We start from the raw sequence: 15,515 nt of genomic DNA, 5'->3' as shown, positions 1-15,515 counted from the left end.
TCTCCCCAGCTTGCACAGTATGGTTGCCGCCTTATCCTTTTAAATCCAAACACACACTTTGTTGGTAATTAAGGTGTTAATTAGAATCCCTCTGTGCCTTATGTTGATCTGTTTACTAACCGCACCTGTGGCAACCCTATTGCAAAGGATTCCTTTAGTGCATTGTTATGAGCCCACAACTTCCAGAAGTTATTGTTTTAGTTCCCGGAAAAGACGGCATAAGCAAACAAAAGGAAATGTTAAAAGGCTTGGGGCTTTGATCACAACTCTGAGGACAGGAAAAAGCAAAGAAAATGGTAGAAGGTTACATCTGCCAAATAGCTTCATCAGCGAATGCATTCTAATATTGCTCTTATACTTTAAAGCCAGCCACAGATGGATCGAAATTCAGTCAGTTCAGGAGGTATCGGCTGCGATTCCATCCATGTATGGGCAGGCTGATCCATCATTGTCTGACATTTTCCACCCCATCCATACCTGCAATAGTTCTCGCTGACCATCCCATAGACAGAGACCTCCTCACATAGCTCCATAGCCAGAATCATAGTGAACCAGCCAGTGCTCAGAAAGGTACCGGACATTGCCCTGCAGAAATGTGAAGAAAGGTATAGTTTACATTCACTGAGCTGGACATTAAAGGGATTGGCATAATTTAAAGCGGAGTTCCGCTTACAATAAAATAAGTCAGCAGCTACAAATACTGTAGCTGCTGACTTTAAATAATCGGACACTTACCTGTCCCAGGGTCCAGCGATGCGGGGGATTGAAGCCCTGTTCCCCCCCCCCCCCCTCCGCTCAGTGGCGTCAGCTTCCAGCCGGGCACCCACTGCGCATGTGCGAGCCGCGCCATGTGCCGTGACTGCCCGCGCAATCATCTGGGACCTGTGACGTGTCCCAGATTATTGCCTAGAAGGAGGGCTTCCTTCTGGCGTCGAGGGTGCACCAGAAGGAAGTGGGAGCTGGGACCCTCTGAAAAGAGGGTATCTACTCCCCCACCCCAAAAAAAATGACATGCCAAATGTGGCTTGTCAGGGGTTCACCTTCTCTTAAAGCAGAAGTTCCATTTTTGGGTGGAACTCTGCTTTAAGTACAACTAAAGCCTATTACATGCTATCATTTATTCATTTTTTTCGTTCAACCCACTGGATTGAATGGAATAAACCTAGCAGCTCCAGTCGGAGCTGCTGTGCTAACAAACTGACATTACTACAACAATCTCCCCCACTGAGCTGTTGTGTTCTGACAGGGAGACGGCCCCCCCAGCCAGAACACACTGCATTTAGCGCTCTTCGTCATTGGCTAAGAGCTCTAATCGGGAGTCGGTCGGCTGCCAGTTTTTCTGCATGCTTTTCCCACAGATTCTAGGCTTACCTATAGGTACAAGTTTCCCGTGGAGGTTTACAACCACTTTAAAGTGGAATTAAACCCTCCTATCCTTTACAGACAAGGAAGCTGCTTCTGTCTGATCTGCAACTGCCATGGTGCTGCTCATGTGATCAGTTATGGAGCCAGCAATTTGATGTTTTGACAGTTTGGTTGAGGACACAAGCAAACATGACAGTTAGCAATCCCAGCATCTCAGGAATGTAACTTTTTTTTAGAAACCGTTAAATCTATAGGTTTTGTTTTGCTTTATGATTTACTGCTGTTCAGGGGTTCTGGGCTTCAGCAAAATGGCAGCCTCCAGCAAGAAGAAACAGGAGCAATGCTGGAGGCAACTTACGACACACACTCATTTTGGTAACATAATTATCAATGTGGAATGAATGTTTCTTGCTAAAGAACATTATTATCTATCAAGTTGCTATGGGTAAAGTTCTGCTTTAAGTTGCTGGAAAGTTTTAAACAAAACCCATCATGAGAAAATTACATCAGCTGCCATTTCTTACCTCTTCAACTAGATGTGAAACTGTTCCTATTTAAATAGCTAGCTTGGCAGGCATAGATTGTGCTGGACTGCATCCTACATGAAACAAAGCTGCTCCCCCTGCTTTGCAGTGAATCCTAGTCAATATGAGCATGTGCAGCTGCTTCATGGAGAAAGGATAATACAGGAGAGGTACTCTGCTTTAAAGTGGATGTAAACCCTCACATATACCCAGTGAAGTGAACAGCCTTAGATGATAAACAGGGATGAAACAAATCTCCCTACAAAAGTTTTTCATGGCATGTATATCTGCTGTCTTCAGTTTTATATATTGTTTAGAAAGTTTAGATCCTGTTAGATTTGCTCTTCCTGTTCAGCACTAAGTGTAAAGTCTGGGCATACAGCCAATACAGCTGATTGGAGGAAAGACACAGGCTCCCACTCCACATAGGCAGAGACTCTCAGAGCTGTTCTGTGAATAGTTTAGTTGTCTGCTAATCTATTTATAGCAACCTCCGGACACAGAATTCAGCCTGGTCTTATCTTAGTTGAGGGAGGACTTGTCAGAAGTTATCATGCTGATAACAGAAGAACCGAGCAGGCGAAAGCTATGGGACTTAGTGCTTTGAAGAGAGATAAGAAAACACTGCAGATATATGTGCACGGCTCAAATTTCATGAATTGGGTTTACATCCACTAAAAAACAGAAAACAGCTTTCTGAAGTGATTAGCTACGTTATGGCACATGTAAGAGCTTTCAGGGCTGCTTGGTTACATAGAGTTAAAAAACAAAAGAAACTATTTCAATTAATGAATATGCACTAGATGAAATGGATTCATGGGGATGAAGGGGAACGTGTACACTTGCCTGTTCTTGCCCGTCTCGTTCTGAAATATCTGGTCACAGTGCATCATCATATTCTGGGTAAGTATGTAGATATTTACTCCGGGATATCTGCCTTTTGCCTGCAATAAGGCTCGATAGGTAATCCCTTGGTCAATATCCATCTGCCTAGGAGGACCCCAGATGACGTACATGGTCTCATGAGCTTGCTGGAAAAAGTAGGTCTGGTTGCGAAGGAGGAGCGGAACGCTGGTGTGGGACACAACTCTTAGTGTGCTTCGGCTGCCCACGTCTGATTCGTACCCAACAGTGGGAGCCGTGTTCATTCGCAGGACACATTCAGCCTGGTCTATCTGCGGCCCCAGGCCAGAGCTGAGCATCTGGCCAGAACTGGACACCACTGCGCATGTCTTGCATGGGTTCCTGACCAGTGGCTGTGGAGAATAAAATGCATGCTTCATTAACAATATCATTAAATGCAGCCAGTGTAAGTAGCTGATGTTGACTTGGTATCAGCCTATTGTAATCCTCTGTTAGGTCAAACACATACTGGGAGAGGGGGGGCAGTGGTGACAGCCAATCAAGTGTGCTGCAATCCACATGTGCTGGCCCTGAACATGCTGACAGGAGGAGAGAACAGTGGGCTTGTTCTCTTTTTCACACGCTAGGGGTAGGTTGGTGTCTTATCTGTATTGCTTAACCACACTGGAGAAAAGTGAGTCACTGACTTGACTGTGCTGTTTAACAGGGCTTTTTAGAGAAGGGTGGTCTAATCTACATATCATTTGGCATATGAAACGGTGCCTAAATATGTATTCCATCTATGTATTTAGTTGTTTACTTTGAACTCAGCCTTAAAGCAGAACTTGAATTAAAAACAGAAGTTCCGCTGTTTCTATTCCTTCCCCTTCTAATAGCTCGAGTGAGGACGACGTTGACTTTTAAAAAAGGAACTTAAAGAGGAGTTGCACCTAAAAAAAAAATATTAAAAGCCAGCAGCTACTAATATTGCAGCTGCTGACTTTTAATAAAATCACACTTACCTGTCCCAGGTTCCAGCGATGTCGGCAGCAGAAGACGAGCGATCGCTCGTGTCGCTGCTGCCACCGCCGCCATCCTCTGTCAGGGAATCGGGAAGTGAAGCATGACGGCTTCACTGCCCGGTTCCCTACTGCGCATGCGCGAGTCGCGCTGCGCGTCTCTTATGGCCCCCCGCTGTGTCTCTGGGAACTGTGTGTTTCCCAGAACACAACGGGGGGGGCGGAGCGTCTGCGGGGGTCTGCGGCGGTCTGGCCGCAAGTGGGTGCAGTTACCTGGATTATCCAGGTAACTGCACCCCCCTCCCCCCTGAAAGGTGCAGATTGTGGCACCGGAGGGGGGGAGGGATCAGATTAGCGGAACTTCCCCTTTAGGGTGAAGAACCGCTTTAAGTGTCCTTTTTTTAAAAGTCAGTAGTTACGGTATTTGTAGCTGCTGAATTTTATTTTTATTTATTTTTTAAATGATCGATCCTTTTTAAATCACGTTTGAGGTTCTTAGCACCGATGGATATAATCCCTGGTCTGCAGCGGGTCTCCACTCTCTGCGCTGGCTTTTTAATACATCTCATATTATGGAAGATGCAAAAAGGAGGAGGCACCCCTGTTCTAGGAGCAGTAACTTTAAGGTGGACAGGAACCAAATGTACCTGTCACTTAATTCTGAATGATCTCAAAAGTGTCTCAAACTGATGGCATTGACACAGGCCCTAAGGCTATAAAGACAAGGCTGTAAAGACAAGGCTTTCATAGGTAAAATGAGAACAACCGTATCATTTTTTTACTCACCTCCCCATCTGGGAGTCGGCTGTATCCCCAGAGCTGCAATGTATGAGGTAGATAAGATGGCTGGCTCTCGTCTTGTTCCTTGACGTTAGCTCTCATCCAGCACAGCCAAAGGATGGCACAGAGCAGCAGACTTGCAGCACAGACCCGAGCCTATAGGATAGATGACATCACAGAGAAAGAAGTAGACTTTATTTGAGAACAAGGGCATACAAACACGAGCATCTCCTGCTCCAACATCCTGCGTTAGCAGTCTCCTGAACCTACTCTGTGCTATCACTACATTGAATGAAGTTTACCATTAAAGAAAACCCTTCACTAAGAGTACTGAGGCATTTAACTCAAATTTCTCATTCATTACCAGCTTCGAAGCATCCAACCTAAGCTAGGAATCCATTTTCAGCATTTGTGTTAATGGGTTAAAGTGAATATTTGCTGTGTTATAGGGAACATCTAGAATGTTAATTGTGTCTAAGGCCGGCCATGGACAGAGCAGTTTTCTTTTCTACAACCATAGGTTGCAATAAGGGAGATTGCTCGAATCCCTCCTGCAGAGCCATTGTGTTCTCCCCTCAAGGAGGGCGATGGAAGCTGTTCCTGCAGGGAGAATACAGTGAATATTGCTAGCGGATATAAATCCGGCAGTCTGGTTCTACCCAAGTTGACCGATCAATCAACTTGGCTACGTTCAGCCTGCCCATACATGGTTTGAATTGGAAGGGTTTATGGCCGGTTTAATCAGTATCTTGAAAATGTCCCCTTCTATGGGCTGTGTTATCTAGTAGGTCTGTGTCTATCTCATGAGTAGGTGGGCAGAAATGCAAACACATTTGTAAGTAAAACAGATCTGCCTATGGTGGTGGCTACCTTTCTCGCAGGCCACCTCGGTGCCTGGTGGCTATGCACTACAGCTCTTTTTGCGAACCCTGATGCTGTTTTACTGGCCCGCTGATGCAGATGTGAGTTGAACGCCTAGTCTTCAAATCAACTATATTAATCAAACTACTCTGCCAATTTTTATCTAATAATTTAAATCCTTTTTCTTTTTATACATTTTTTAGAATTATTCCATGATGTATGCTCTTGATGAGCGGAGCCTTTAGCCATTATCATTTATCTCAATCATGGAATATCAAGATTCAAGATTCATATGATCCTCTCCAATTCGTAATTTATTTAGGCAATTTTTAATCTATTTATTTATTTATTATTTAGTTACCATGGTTATCTTGGCCATTTGGGGTTCAACCACAGCAAGAAACGTATATACATGCATTTACTGTTTTTTGTGCTTTATGTGAATGTTTGGATTGTAAACTATTATGAAATATTAGTCCATGATTTATTGTGTGGAGGCTGTATGCCCAGAGCATTGTAGAGGTTGATGCCCAAAATGTGTGTATAACATATGGACTATACAAAATTAATATTTTAGTCACTTGACTTATTCTCTTACTGATGCGTGCTTCATTTAAAGTCCCAATTCTGTTCTCTCCTTCTGCATATTAGATCTTATATATGTATTTAGCTATTTGACTATACCGGTAGTTTGGCTTTAATCAATATGGCAAAAAGGAGTGGTCAAGCAACAGCCAATTAGCAGCTGTGTTTCATAAACTACTCCCAGACTGGGTTCACACTATTGCAGATCTGCTGTGGGTTTCCCCGCAGCCAATTCGCATGTCAGGAGAGTGTGACCGACTCCCAATGGAGCCAGTTCACACAGCTCCGGGATGGCTGCGGAGTGGAGTTCAGATTGAAAGCTCTGGCTTTTTTGTTTTTACTATGGTGGCCACATATATATATATTAAAACACTTACTAAGATCTTCATGTTTCATGTTAGATTCCCAGGGCCTGAAAAAGTAGAAATAAATACTGGTCAGTTTACATTGTTCCACATGCATTTATAATTATCATTTGGGTAATTTCCATGCATTGTAAAAAAATAAATAAATAAAGCAAAATAAAAACAAAGAACAAACTCCAAGAAAAACAAACTCAAAGATGATTAGCATTTTTGTGCCATCTCCCCTCTGTTTCTGTTTTCTATTTTAGTCCATTGATATTTTGGCTTGCATGTGTTTTAGGAATCAAGTTCACATGGAGGTCTTATAGGGTTGCCACCTTTTTTTCAAGCCAAATCTGAACACTTTCAGTGCCCCAAGGAGAGTAGTAATGTGGTGTGCATAGCGTGCCACAGCGAACTGTAGTTGTGGCCAAATTGCTCTTGCTGACATCATGTCTTGCGTCATTCCGTCATGTGAGTAAACTGAGATGGTACAAGAATACGGATTGCACAGAGCAGTGTACACAGTACACTGCTCTGTGCAATCCCTATTCTCCTACCATCTCAGTTTGTTCACTGTGGTGCACACTCCCTATTCCACACCACCTCATTCTGTACTCAGCACTGTATAGTCCATATTCCATATCACCTCGTTGCGTATTCTACACTGTGCAGTCCCAATTGTTGTACCGCCTTAGTCTGTACACTGTGCTGTACAGTCCCTACTCCATACCACTTCATTCTGTATGCTTTCCTGTATAGTTCCGATTCCAGAGTGTTTCATTCTGTATGCTTTCCTGTATATTTCCTCTTCCATACCAAGCTCATTGTGTACACTGCACTGTGCAAAATTCCTGTTCCGCACTATTCCACACTGCCACATTCTGTACATTGCTTTGTACAGTCCCTATTCTGTACCGGCCCACTCTATACACTATGCTGTATATGCTCCATGCCACACCCCCTCATTCTATACACTATGCTGTATATGCTCCATGCCACACTCCCTCATTCTATACACTATGCTGTATATGCCCCATTCCACACCCCCTCATTCTTCACACTATGCTGTATATTCCCCATTCCACAACGCCTCTTTCTATACACTATGCTGTATATTCCCCATTGCATACCACCTTGTTCCATATGCTGTGCTGTACATTCCCTAATCTATCTCACTCTGTAAACTGTAGTACCTATTCCATGCCGCCTAATTTCAATTGCTTTGAAATGTTTGCACAGTGGTGAGGCCTGCATGTAGGCAGGGCTTTGTGAAAGAACTAGCTGGTTGTGTTTTCTTCCCAGACTAAAAGTTCCAAGTCCTCTCCCTCTTATTAGATGGAGAATGGAATGGTTAAAACCACTTGGACAGATTCATAGCAGCTGTAAATCAAAAGCTTTGACACAGGGGCAGAGTCCCGCTGTCTCTCAATGGATGCAGCAGCGCGACTCAGGAGCAGGCCCGCATGGGTGCCCCCTGACAGTCCCATTTGGCAGAAGTCAATCTGTCGAGAGTATGCTGTCACATATTAAAAATTAGTCTGGTTCCTGCTGAATCGGCCAAATTTGAATCCATCTGTTGGCCAGCTTTAAGCTTAAAAATAAATAAAATGTAATAGTTTAAAGAGCAAATAAACAGATCTATGTTCAGCACCATACATCGGTGGAAATTCTGGGGGTCAAAACTCCTGATTTTCAGGATGGAGTATCATGGTACACTATGCAAACAAATTTGAAAACCTTTCTGAAAGTCACAGGGGAGTGAGCTATAGCAGGCAATGCTGTTTCTAGGCCCGATTCCCAGATCGGAATATCCCTGGCAATACCCCTATCAGGCATTGCTGTTTCCATGCCCAGCTCCCAGATCAGGGCACACCTGGCATTACCTATACCAGGCATTGCTGTTTCCATGCTGGGCTCCAAGATCAGGGCATTACTTGTACTAGGCATTGCTGTTTACATGCCTAGCATCCAGATCAGGGCATCCCCATTGCCGTTTCCATGCCCGACTCCTAGATCAGGCATTACCTATACTAGGTATTGCTGTATCCCTGGCAATACCCATAGCAGGCATTGTTTCCATGCCCGGCTTCCAGATCAGGGCACCCCTGGCATTACCTATACCAGGCATTGATGTTTCCATGCCCTGCTCCCGATAAAGGTTATGCCTAGTATCATATAGAAGACACTGCCCTCCCATCGCCTGGATCCCAAATCAGGGCACTCCTGGCACGATCTGTAATAGACATTGCCCTCCCTGTGCCCAGCTGCAGGTACCCCTGGTATGATGTATAGCAAACATTGCCTCCAGTGCTTGGTTCTGTTAACAGGGCATGTCCCCATCACTCTGATCTCCCAGCATTCAGATCAGTACACCTCCCTGGCACAAACCTCCCCAGACTGTGCTGATAGGGTTGGGAGGAATCCTAATCCTGAATCAGGAAACACTTTTCCTGCCCCCCTCTGCACATTATACACAGTATGTGCACAGCTGCCTAATAACCATCAGCACTGCCGGGGGTTTTAGAATGTGGAGCAACGTGGCTATACTCGGACTATGCTATCGCTGCATCTGTATAGTCTGCATGTCATACCAGAATCTCTTATTTTGGACCAAACTGTTTTTCTGCTGGAGATAAAATATAAACTCGCTACACAGATTGTGAATCCTCTGCACTGGTGTGTGGCTGTGATCTCCGGAATAAAAGAAAGATATAGTGAAAGAATTTAAAGCAGCCTAGGGCTATAGGTTAGCTTGTACTGACCATAGATATTGCAACTTTTTGAGAATCTCCATCCTCCTATACACGCAAGGATTTCTCATTATATAATAAAAATAGAGATCCTTCTATGATTAAGGCCCATTTTGGAGTGAAACGTGTAATTGTTGAGGCCTCTCATACAACCTTTTAATTGTGACCAATAAAGAAATTCTGTGATCCCAAGGATATATGACGTTCTACGATATTCAGGGATCCTTTTGTGCCACCCCACCCCAAAAAAAAACAGCCAACATGCAATACGATAAATAAGAAATAAAACATGGTGCAATCAGTGCAGCACTGAAAAAAAAAAGTATACTTTACCCACAATTGAAGATGAACTAAAGTGCATCAAAATAAAAAAATGAATATATAGAAATATAGACTAGCAACCACAATGTTTGTATGTGAATCTGAAAACAAACTACGATTCAATAATCAGAAATTCCACCTATAACTGAAGCCAATTCCAACCTCTAGTGCATAAAAAAGCAGTATTGTTAACTATCTGTGATATAATGTGCACAAACATCCAGTATCGCTCCCAAATAACATAACTCCGCAATGCATCCTATAAATGAATGTAATTCGGTTCATGAAAAAAGTGCAGTGGGCTCCACTCTTCCAGTGGGTCAAACTACCATCACGAAACGTTACTATTCGTATGTTGTCATTGTATATCACCTTTCCACGTAGAGTGCCAATTCTTAAATCTGGTGCCTGAAGAAAGACTGACTCTCACCTTTGGAGAAGGATCTTAAGGAACATATATTTGTGGGGTCCCCTTCCAGGGGATGCGACAAGTGCCTGAATGAAAACCTTTTAATTTCTTTGCATCGTCATAGTGCTCGAAGGAAAAAGGGACAAAAACAGCAGCATAGTGTGATGCAGTAGTGGAGATTTCATAAAACAAAGTAAAAAACACTTACAAGTCTAGTGCACAAAGGAAGACAGCGTGAGATATTCAACACCACCACATCCCTGGTGAGACTAGGTCCAGCTGACTACTCCCACCTCCTCCCAGCTATTGACATCACTTCCAGTCTAAGCCATCTCTGTGTTACGTTACAAACAATGCCATCAAAGGCATAGAGATCACCTAACGGATACTGCTATTTAATCAGTGTTCTAGTGTACCATTACCCTGATAACTGTTCCTTAAACTAAAATGATGTGCATGGACCTCAATCCTCATTTTAATGGTATGCATGGATCTCTGCCCTCATTTAAAATGGTGTTCGTGGACTTCTGCCCATATTTCAAATGGTGGGTATGGACTTCTGCCCTCATTTATGATGGTGTGCATGGACTTCTGCCCTTACTTCAGACATCAGTCCATAGATTAGTGGAAATTTAACCCTTAATAGATACGTCAAATACAATTTAACAATAAGTGCTACTAGCACAAAAAAATTGTATGTATATATATATATATATATATATATATATATATATATATAATATAAAATATATATATATATTTTTGTATGAAGCTGTCCATATAATATGTTGTATAATATAATAAAAATGCATATAATAAAATATAGCAAAGAAACAAATCATATCTTTTTAAAGGTGAATAAAATAACTAATACTAAATTCCACATTGAAATCCAGATGATAAAATGTTTTAGCTAAAAATATCCTTCCACACATCAGAATATCATCTATATATTTCTTAAACAGTATAAGCTCTGCTAAAAAAGCACCCTGCTCCCATTTGGTCATGAAAAAATTTGTTGTACTTGGGGCAAACTTAGTGCCCATCTGACTCCTGTATTTTGTTGGTAAAATACACCCACATACAAAAAAGCATAACCACCTTATATGATCAATTAAGTCATCCAGGATACACAGCCCATTTGTATATATTAGCTGTCATCCACAAGACCTCTTATTCAGCGGGAGTGAAGTAACGGGACCAGACGTGTATTGGCAGGCAGCGTTTTTTTTTTTTTCTTTCAGTGTGCATTGGGCATCATGATTGATGTGGATCTACATTGCTGTACCATATGACTGATAATGGTTACATAGTGGGGATTTTTTGTTTTTATATTAAGGCTACTTTGCTCATATAGCATAAAGGCACTGCATATTTTTTGGGTGCCAGATGTCCCAGAGCTGCACACAGCCAGCCAAAGACATGAATGGGTAAAGGTAGCAGTATGCAGCTATTTGCGTAAAGTAGCGCACATGGACAGGTGTAATTCACTGAACACACCTACCGGTAAAGAACTGTTAGTCTCTTTTTTTTCCTTTGTACATTTTTTGTAAATTAATAGGGTATATAGAAAAAACATATTTTGGAGAAAAAGAGTGGGCCGACAGCCCAGAAAGGATTCTTCAAAGGGGAACAAAAACAGTTTTTTTAGGAAAAATAATAATGACTTTATTATAAATAATTCCACGATATATACATATTTAAAAAAATTAATAGGGTACTATGTACTTCTTACTTATTCACATGGGGGAGGGACAGCATCTGGATGCTCCCTTATTGTTGTCCTCCGAGGATAGTGGTGTGTGAGAACTTGACATTTTCTGAGTCTAATACAATTTAATTTGATACTCTGGTTTCTTTTCAGAATGCAAAAATCTTTCACATTATATATCTTGAGCAGGTTCCTTCTCCGCTGGGTGAGAGGCTTTGCTTGTTTTACTCACAAATTCCTTAGAGCCACCATTTCCTCTTGCCTTTGTTGGAACTTCAAAGACTCCAAGCAGCACTGGAACCAACCAGGAGATGCGTAGTCTTCTGGAGTCTGTAGGTCCTGATATGATCTATTAAACAGGCTGGGAGAAGGAGTTGCTTCACATGCTTACAAAAGGAAAAGGTGAAAAGAGAGCCTCACCTGCAGTAATTACTAGGAACCATGCAGCTTATAGATAAGGGAACTTTATTACACAAAAATATCAAATGGTAATACAAAAAACACCGGATAAAAATCCCATCACCAGCACTTCAGTAAAAAATAAACAATCTGTCTGATCAAGATGCAGCTGCGTCATAAAAATCCACACACACATGGTTGTCATGACAGCACGTGAATGACGCACTGACGTCACCATCAATGTCAGATTGCTAGCCCGCACACGCTCACGGGAATCTGCAAGTACCACAGCATTCATTTTAACTAAGGGACACTTAGACTGTTACGGGACAGGATCACATCAAACTGTACCCGCCGCTGACCTAGTGCCTGAATGGCAACATGGCCACATCCCTGATCCAAATCCAACGGATGTGCAGGCAAGAAAACTACAGCCAGTATCCACACAAGTCCACAATGCTTCCAGGCTGGGTGAGCGGACCTGTTGGTCCATGCACTATACTCCTAGGCTGTGTCTTTTTGTACTGCAGTGAACACTGGTCACACTGAGAACAATATCCCATGCTATACGCTGGACTGATAAAAACCGTAATGCCCCGAACACACAATCGGACTTTCTGACAACAAAACCATGGAATTTTGTTTAAAGGATGTTGGCTCCAACTTGTCTTGCATACACACGGTCACACAAATGTTGGCCAACAATTACGAATGTAGTGACGTATAAGACGTACGGCGAGCCGATAAAAAGGAAGTTCTGTAGTCATGCACCACCCTTTGGGCCCCTTCTGCTAATGTTGTGTTTGGTGAGCATTGATACGGAGCATGCGTGGACTTTTGTGCGACGGACTTGTGTACACACGATCGGAAAGTCCGAAAACAAAAATTTGTTGGTGGAAAATTTGAGAACCTACTAGCCAACATTTGTTGGTGGAAACTCCGACAACAAATGTTCAATGCAGCATACACACGGTCGGACTTTCCGCCAACATTTGTTGTCGGAAAATCGAATTGCGTGTACGCGGCATAACAGTGTTAAATATAAATGACCTTACTGCATCAGCTTCACCCTCCTGTGGAAAACGTTGGACTTGGGGGTACATACTTGCACTACATACGGCACATAAGTGTCTGGAGTTGATATCCATGGTGGCCATGAGAAAAATTTGCTCTCCCCCCCCCCCCCTTGCTGCACTCCCAGAGCCCCCATTTTTGCTCAACCATACACACTGTGGCAATATTCCTTATCTAACAGTGATTTCACTTCACCATCGTGTCAGGTTCTTTATTACCCCGGGGATGGTATGATGACGTATGTATGTGTGTGGATTTTTATGATGCAGCTGCATCTTGATCAGACAACGTTGTCTATTAATTTTTTACTGAGGTGCTGGTGATGGGATTTGTATCTGGTGTTTTTTGTATTACCATTTGATTTTTTTGAGTAATAAAGTTCCTTTATCTATAAGCTGCATGGTCCTTAGTAATTACTGCAGGTGAGGCTCTCTTTTCACCTTTTCCTTTTGTATGCTTGGCTGATTACCAGGATCATACCTTATTAAATTGAGTCAGCTATTTGATGGATGCTGTGTTTGTTCTCATGCAGAGCCTTCCCAGCCCATACATCCCAGTGAGCTACTGGCTACCCCGTGTTTTTTTCCTCTCACATGCTACAACAGGCTATGTTCCCCCTGATTGTTAGAGGTAAATATTTTTTTTTTTATTCGTTTACATCACATAAGGCAATACAACAATGGGTTATACCCAAATAACACTGTTTGAGTGAACAAGGAGAGTGGGTATCATGTAAGCAAGTAAATACATTGCAGAGTTAACTTGTAGGGAGAAAAAGCAGCCATGTCACTGATATTAGCATTACGCAATAAAATTATAAATCAGACAAGGTATAAGATCATGTATGGATAATGGAAGAGGAGAGCGAGGAAGGTATAGTCTAGGTCTAGGAAGAGAAAGAAATGGATAAAGGCCTAGAGAGGCCTAAAAAAGGGAACAAAAAGTAGAAAAGAAGGGATTTGTGCTCCCACATGGTCAGACAATGACAAGGTAGAGAATTTTTTTTTCTTTTAGGAATGTATTCTAATAGATTAATTATAACATGTCTTTAAGTGCAGTAGAGGTATAGAAGTCAAGCCACACCCACCATTTGAACTTCTCAAAGGTATGTGTCACGAGGGCCACGTGCTTGAGGTGAGACCGAAGTAGAGGGGAGGCCTCCCTTGCACCTCGTGTCCTTGAAGCCTCTGGAGCTGGAGACAGAGACTTGGTGGACACTAAGTGGCATGGGTGCCAGGGGTGCGGAGCACCGTGCAAGTCTTACTCCGAGATCCAAGCAAAGGTCCAGTCCAGTTTGGCAACGAAGTATAAAAGGGTTAATCAGAAGAAGACTGGTCGAGATCCAAGCCGGGTCAGTTCCAGTCTGGCTTCTGAGTACAAAAGGGGCAAAGAAGTAGAATGGTCTAGGTACAAATCCAAGGTCAGTGACAAGCAGCAATCAAGAGTAGTCAAATAGATTTCCAGGTCACAACAATTTCAGACAGATCGCACACTAGCACAAGAAAAAGGGGGGGCTGAAGATAAGCCAGCAATTTGGCAGTGTTTGGGCTGGGCTTATATAGGGAAGTTTGAGGTCACTTCCTGTGCGCCTCCTGTGCATTTTCCCACCTCTTTCCTGCCTTTCTCCATCAGGTCTTCTGCGCAGGTGCGGGTTGGCACAGTGAGGTGTCTTTGGCACATGCTCAGTTGGCACAGATTTCCTCTTGTGGCAACGCCTCATTATGCATGCGTAGTAAGCCCTGGACTCTTACAGTATCATTATCCAGTGCAAGCATCTCCTCCATTCGCCTTGCAGTTACCTCTCGACATCCAAACCCTCGTTGTAACTCCTAAGTATATTGTCTATTTTCCTTGCCTTTGCACAATCCCTGGATGAACACGCAGTGTGAGGTTTCTTTTTTCCCCCTTGGCGGACATGCATCTATCCAGGAAGGGGCAATGCCCACAGCTTAGACTGTGGGAGGCTCTCCCATCCTACCTTGAGGGACGGCTTACTGCTGCCTCCTCTTTTGTTCACACGTGTGAGCGGCATTGGCTGCGAATGCGCATTGTGGATAGACGGACCTGGTTACGCCAGACGCCGGCGTCATTGGCGTGGGCCGGGTTGGAGACATTTATAGGGCACACAGAGCGGCCCTCAGGCAGAAGGCTGAGACTGGGGGCAATTTTTGGCACAGTGGCTGGCTGTGGTAAGTCTGCTACCAAACGTGCTCAAGTTGTGACATTTGCTAGCGGCATCCCCCACCATCGTGGTGGCTGGATGCTGCGCATATGGGTATCTGCATCCTCTTGTCAGCCTGTCTGCTTTTGACCTATTTTGCCTGGCTGTCATGTTCTAAATCCTTATGTACCTTTTATCCCTATGTTACAGCAGACTATTGTTAACTGCGACTGCCTTACCTGGAGTACTTCCAGTCCTATTGTTGCTCTGTTGCCACAGCCTGATTTTCCATCCTTAGGATGTACCACCCTTCCCTGCCTAAATATTGCCCCCGGTACCTACATAGAAAATGCGTGATTGACAGGT

The 15,515-nt window shown here is 43.2% G+C and overlaps 1 protein-coding gene across 1 annotated transcript in view; it reads right to left on the bottom strand.

The window, feature by feature from the left end:
* Positions 1–10,223, bottom strand: part of ST6GALNAC4 (ST6 N-acetylgalactosaminide alpha-2,6-sialyltransferase 4) — a 44,604-nt gene extending 34,381 nt beyond the window's left edge. Inside the window, exons 1-5 of the mRNA XM_077478704.1 lie at positions 10,013–10,223; positions 6,355–6,389; positions 4,538–4,687; positions 2,736–3,145; positions 478–585 (exon numbers count right to left, since the gene is read on the bottom strand). Of these exons, the coding sequence (XP_077334830.1) occupies positions 478–585; positions 2,736–3,145; positions 4,538–4,687; positions 6,355–6,366 (680 nt within the window). The 5' untranslated portion in view covers positions 6,367–6,389; positions 10,013–10,223. The remainder of the gene's footprint in view (positions 1–477; positions 586–2,735; positions 3,146–4,537; positions 4,688–6,354; positions 6,390–10,012) is intronic.
* Between the last annotated feature and the right edge of the window lie 5,292 nt (positions 10,224–15,515).

The sequence above is a fragment of the Lithobates pipiens genome, unplaced genomic scaffold (assembly GCF_037356315.1).
Source record: "Lithobates pipiens isolate NorthernLeopardFrog02 unplaced genomic scaffold, aLitPip1_a1.2 Scaffold_1, whole genome shotgun sequence".
In the NCBI taxonomy this organism is placed as follows: Eukaryota; Metazoa; Chordata; class Amphibia; order Anura; family Ranidae; genus Lithobates; species Lithobates pipiens.
The sequence above is the reverse complement of the archived record's forward strand: the minus strand, read 5'-3'. Positions and strand labels throughout refer to the sequence as shown.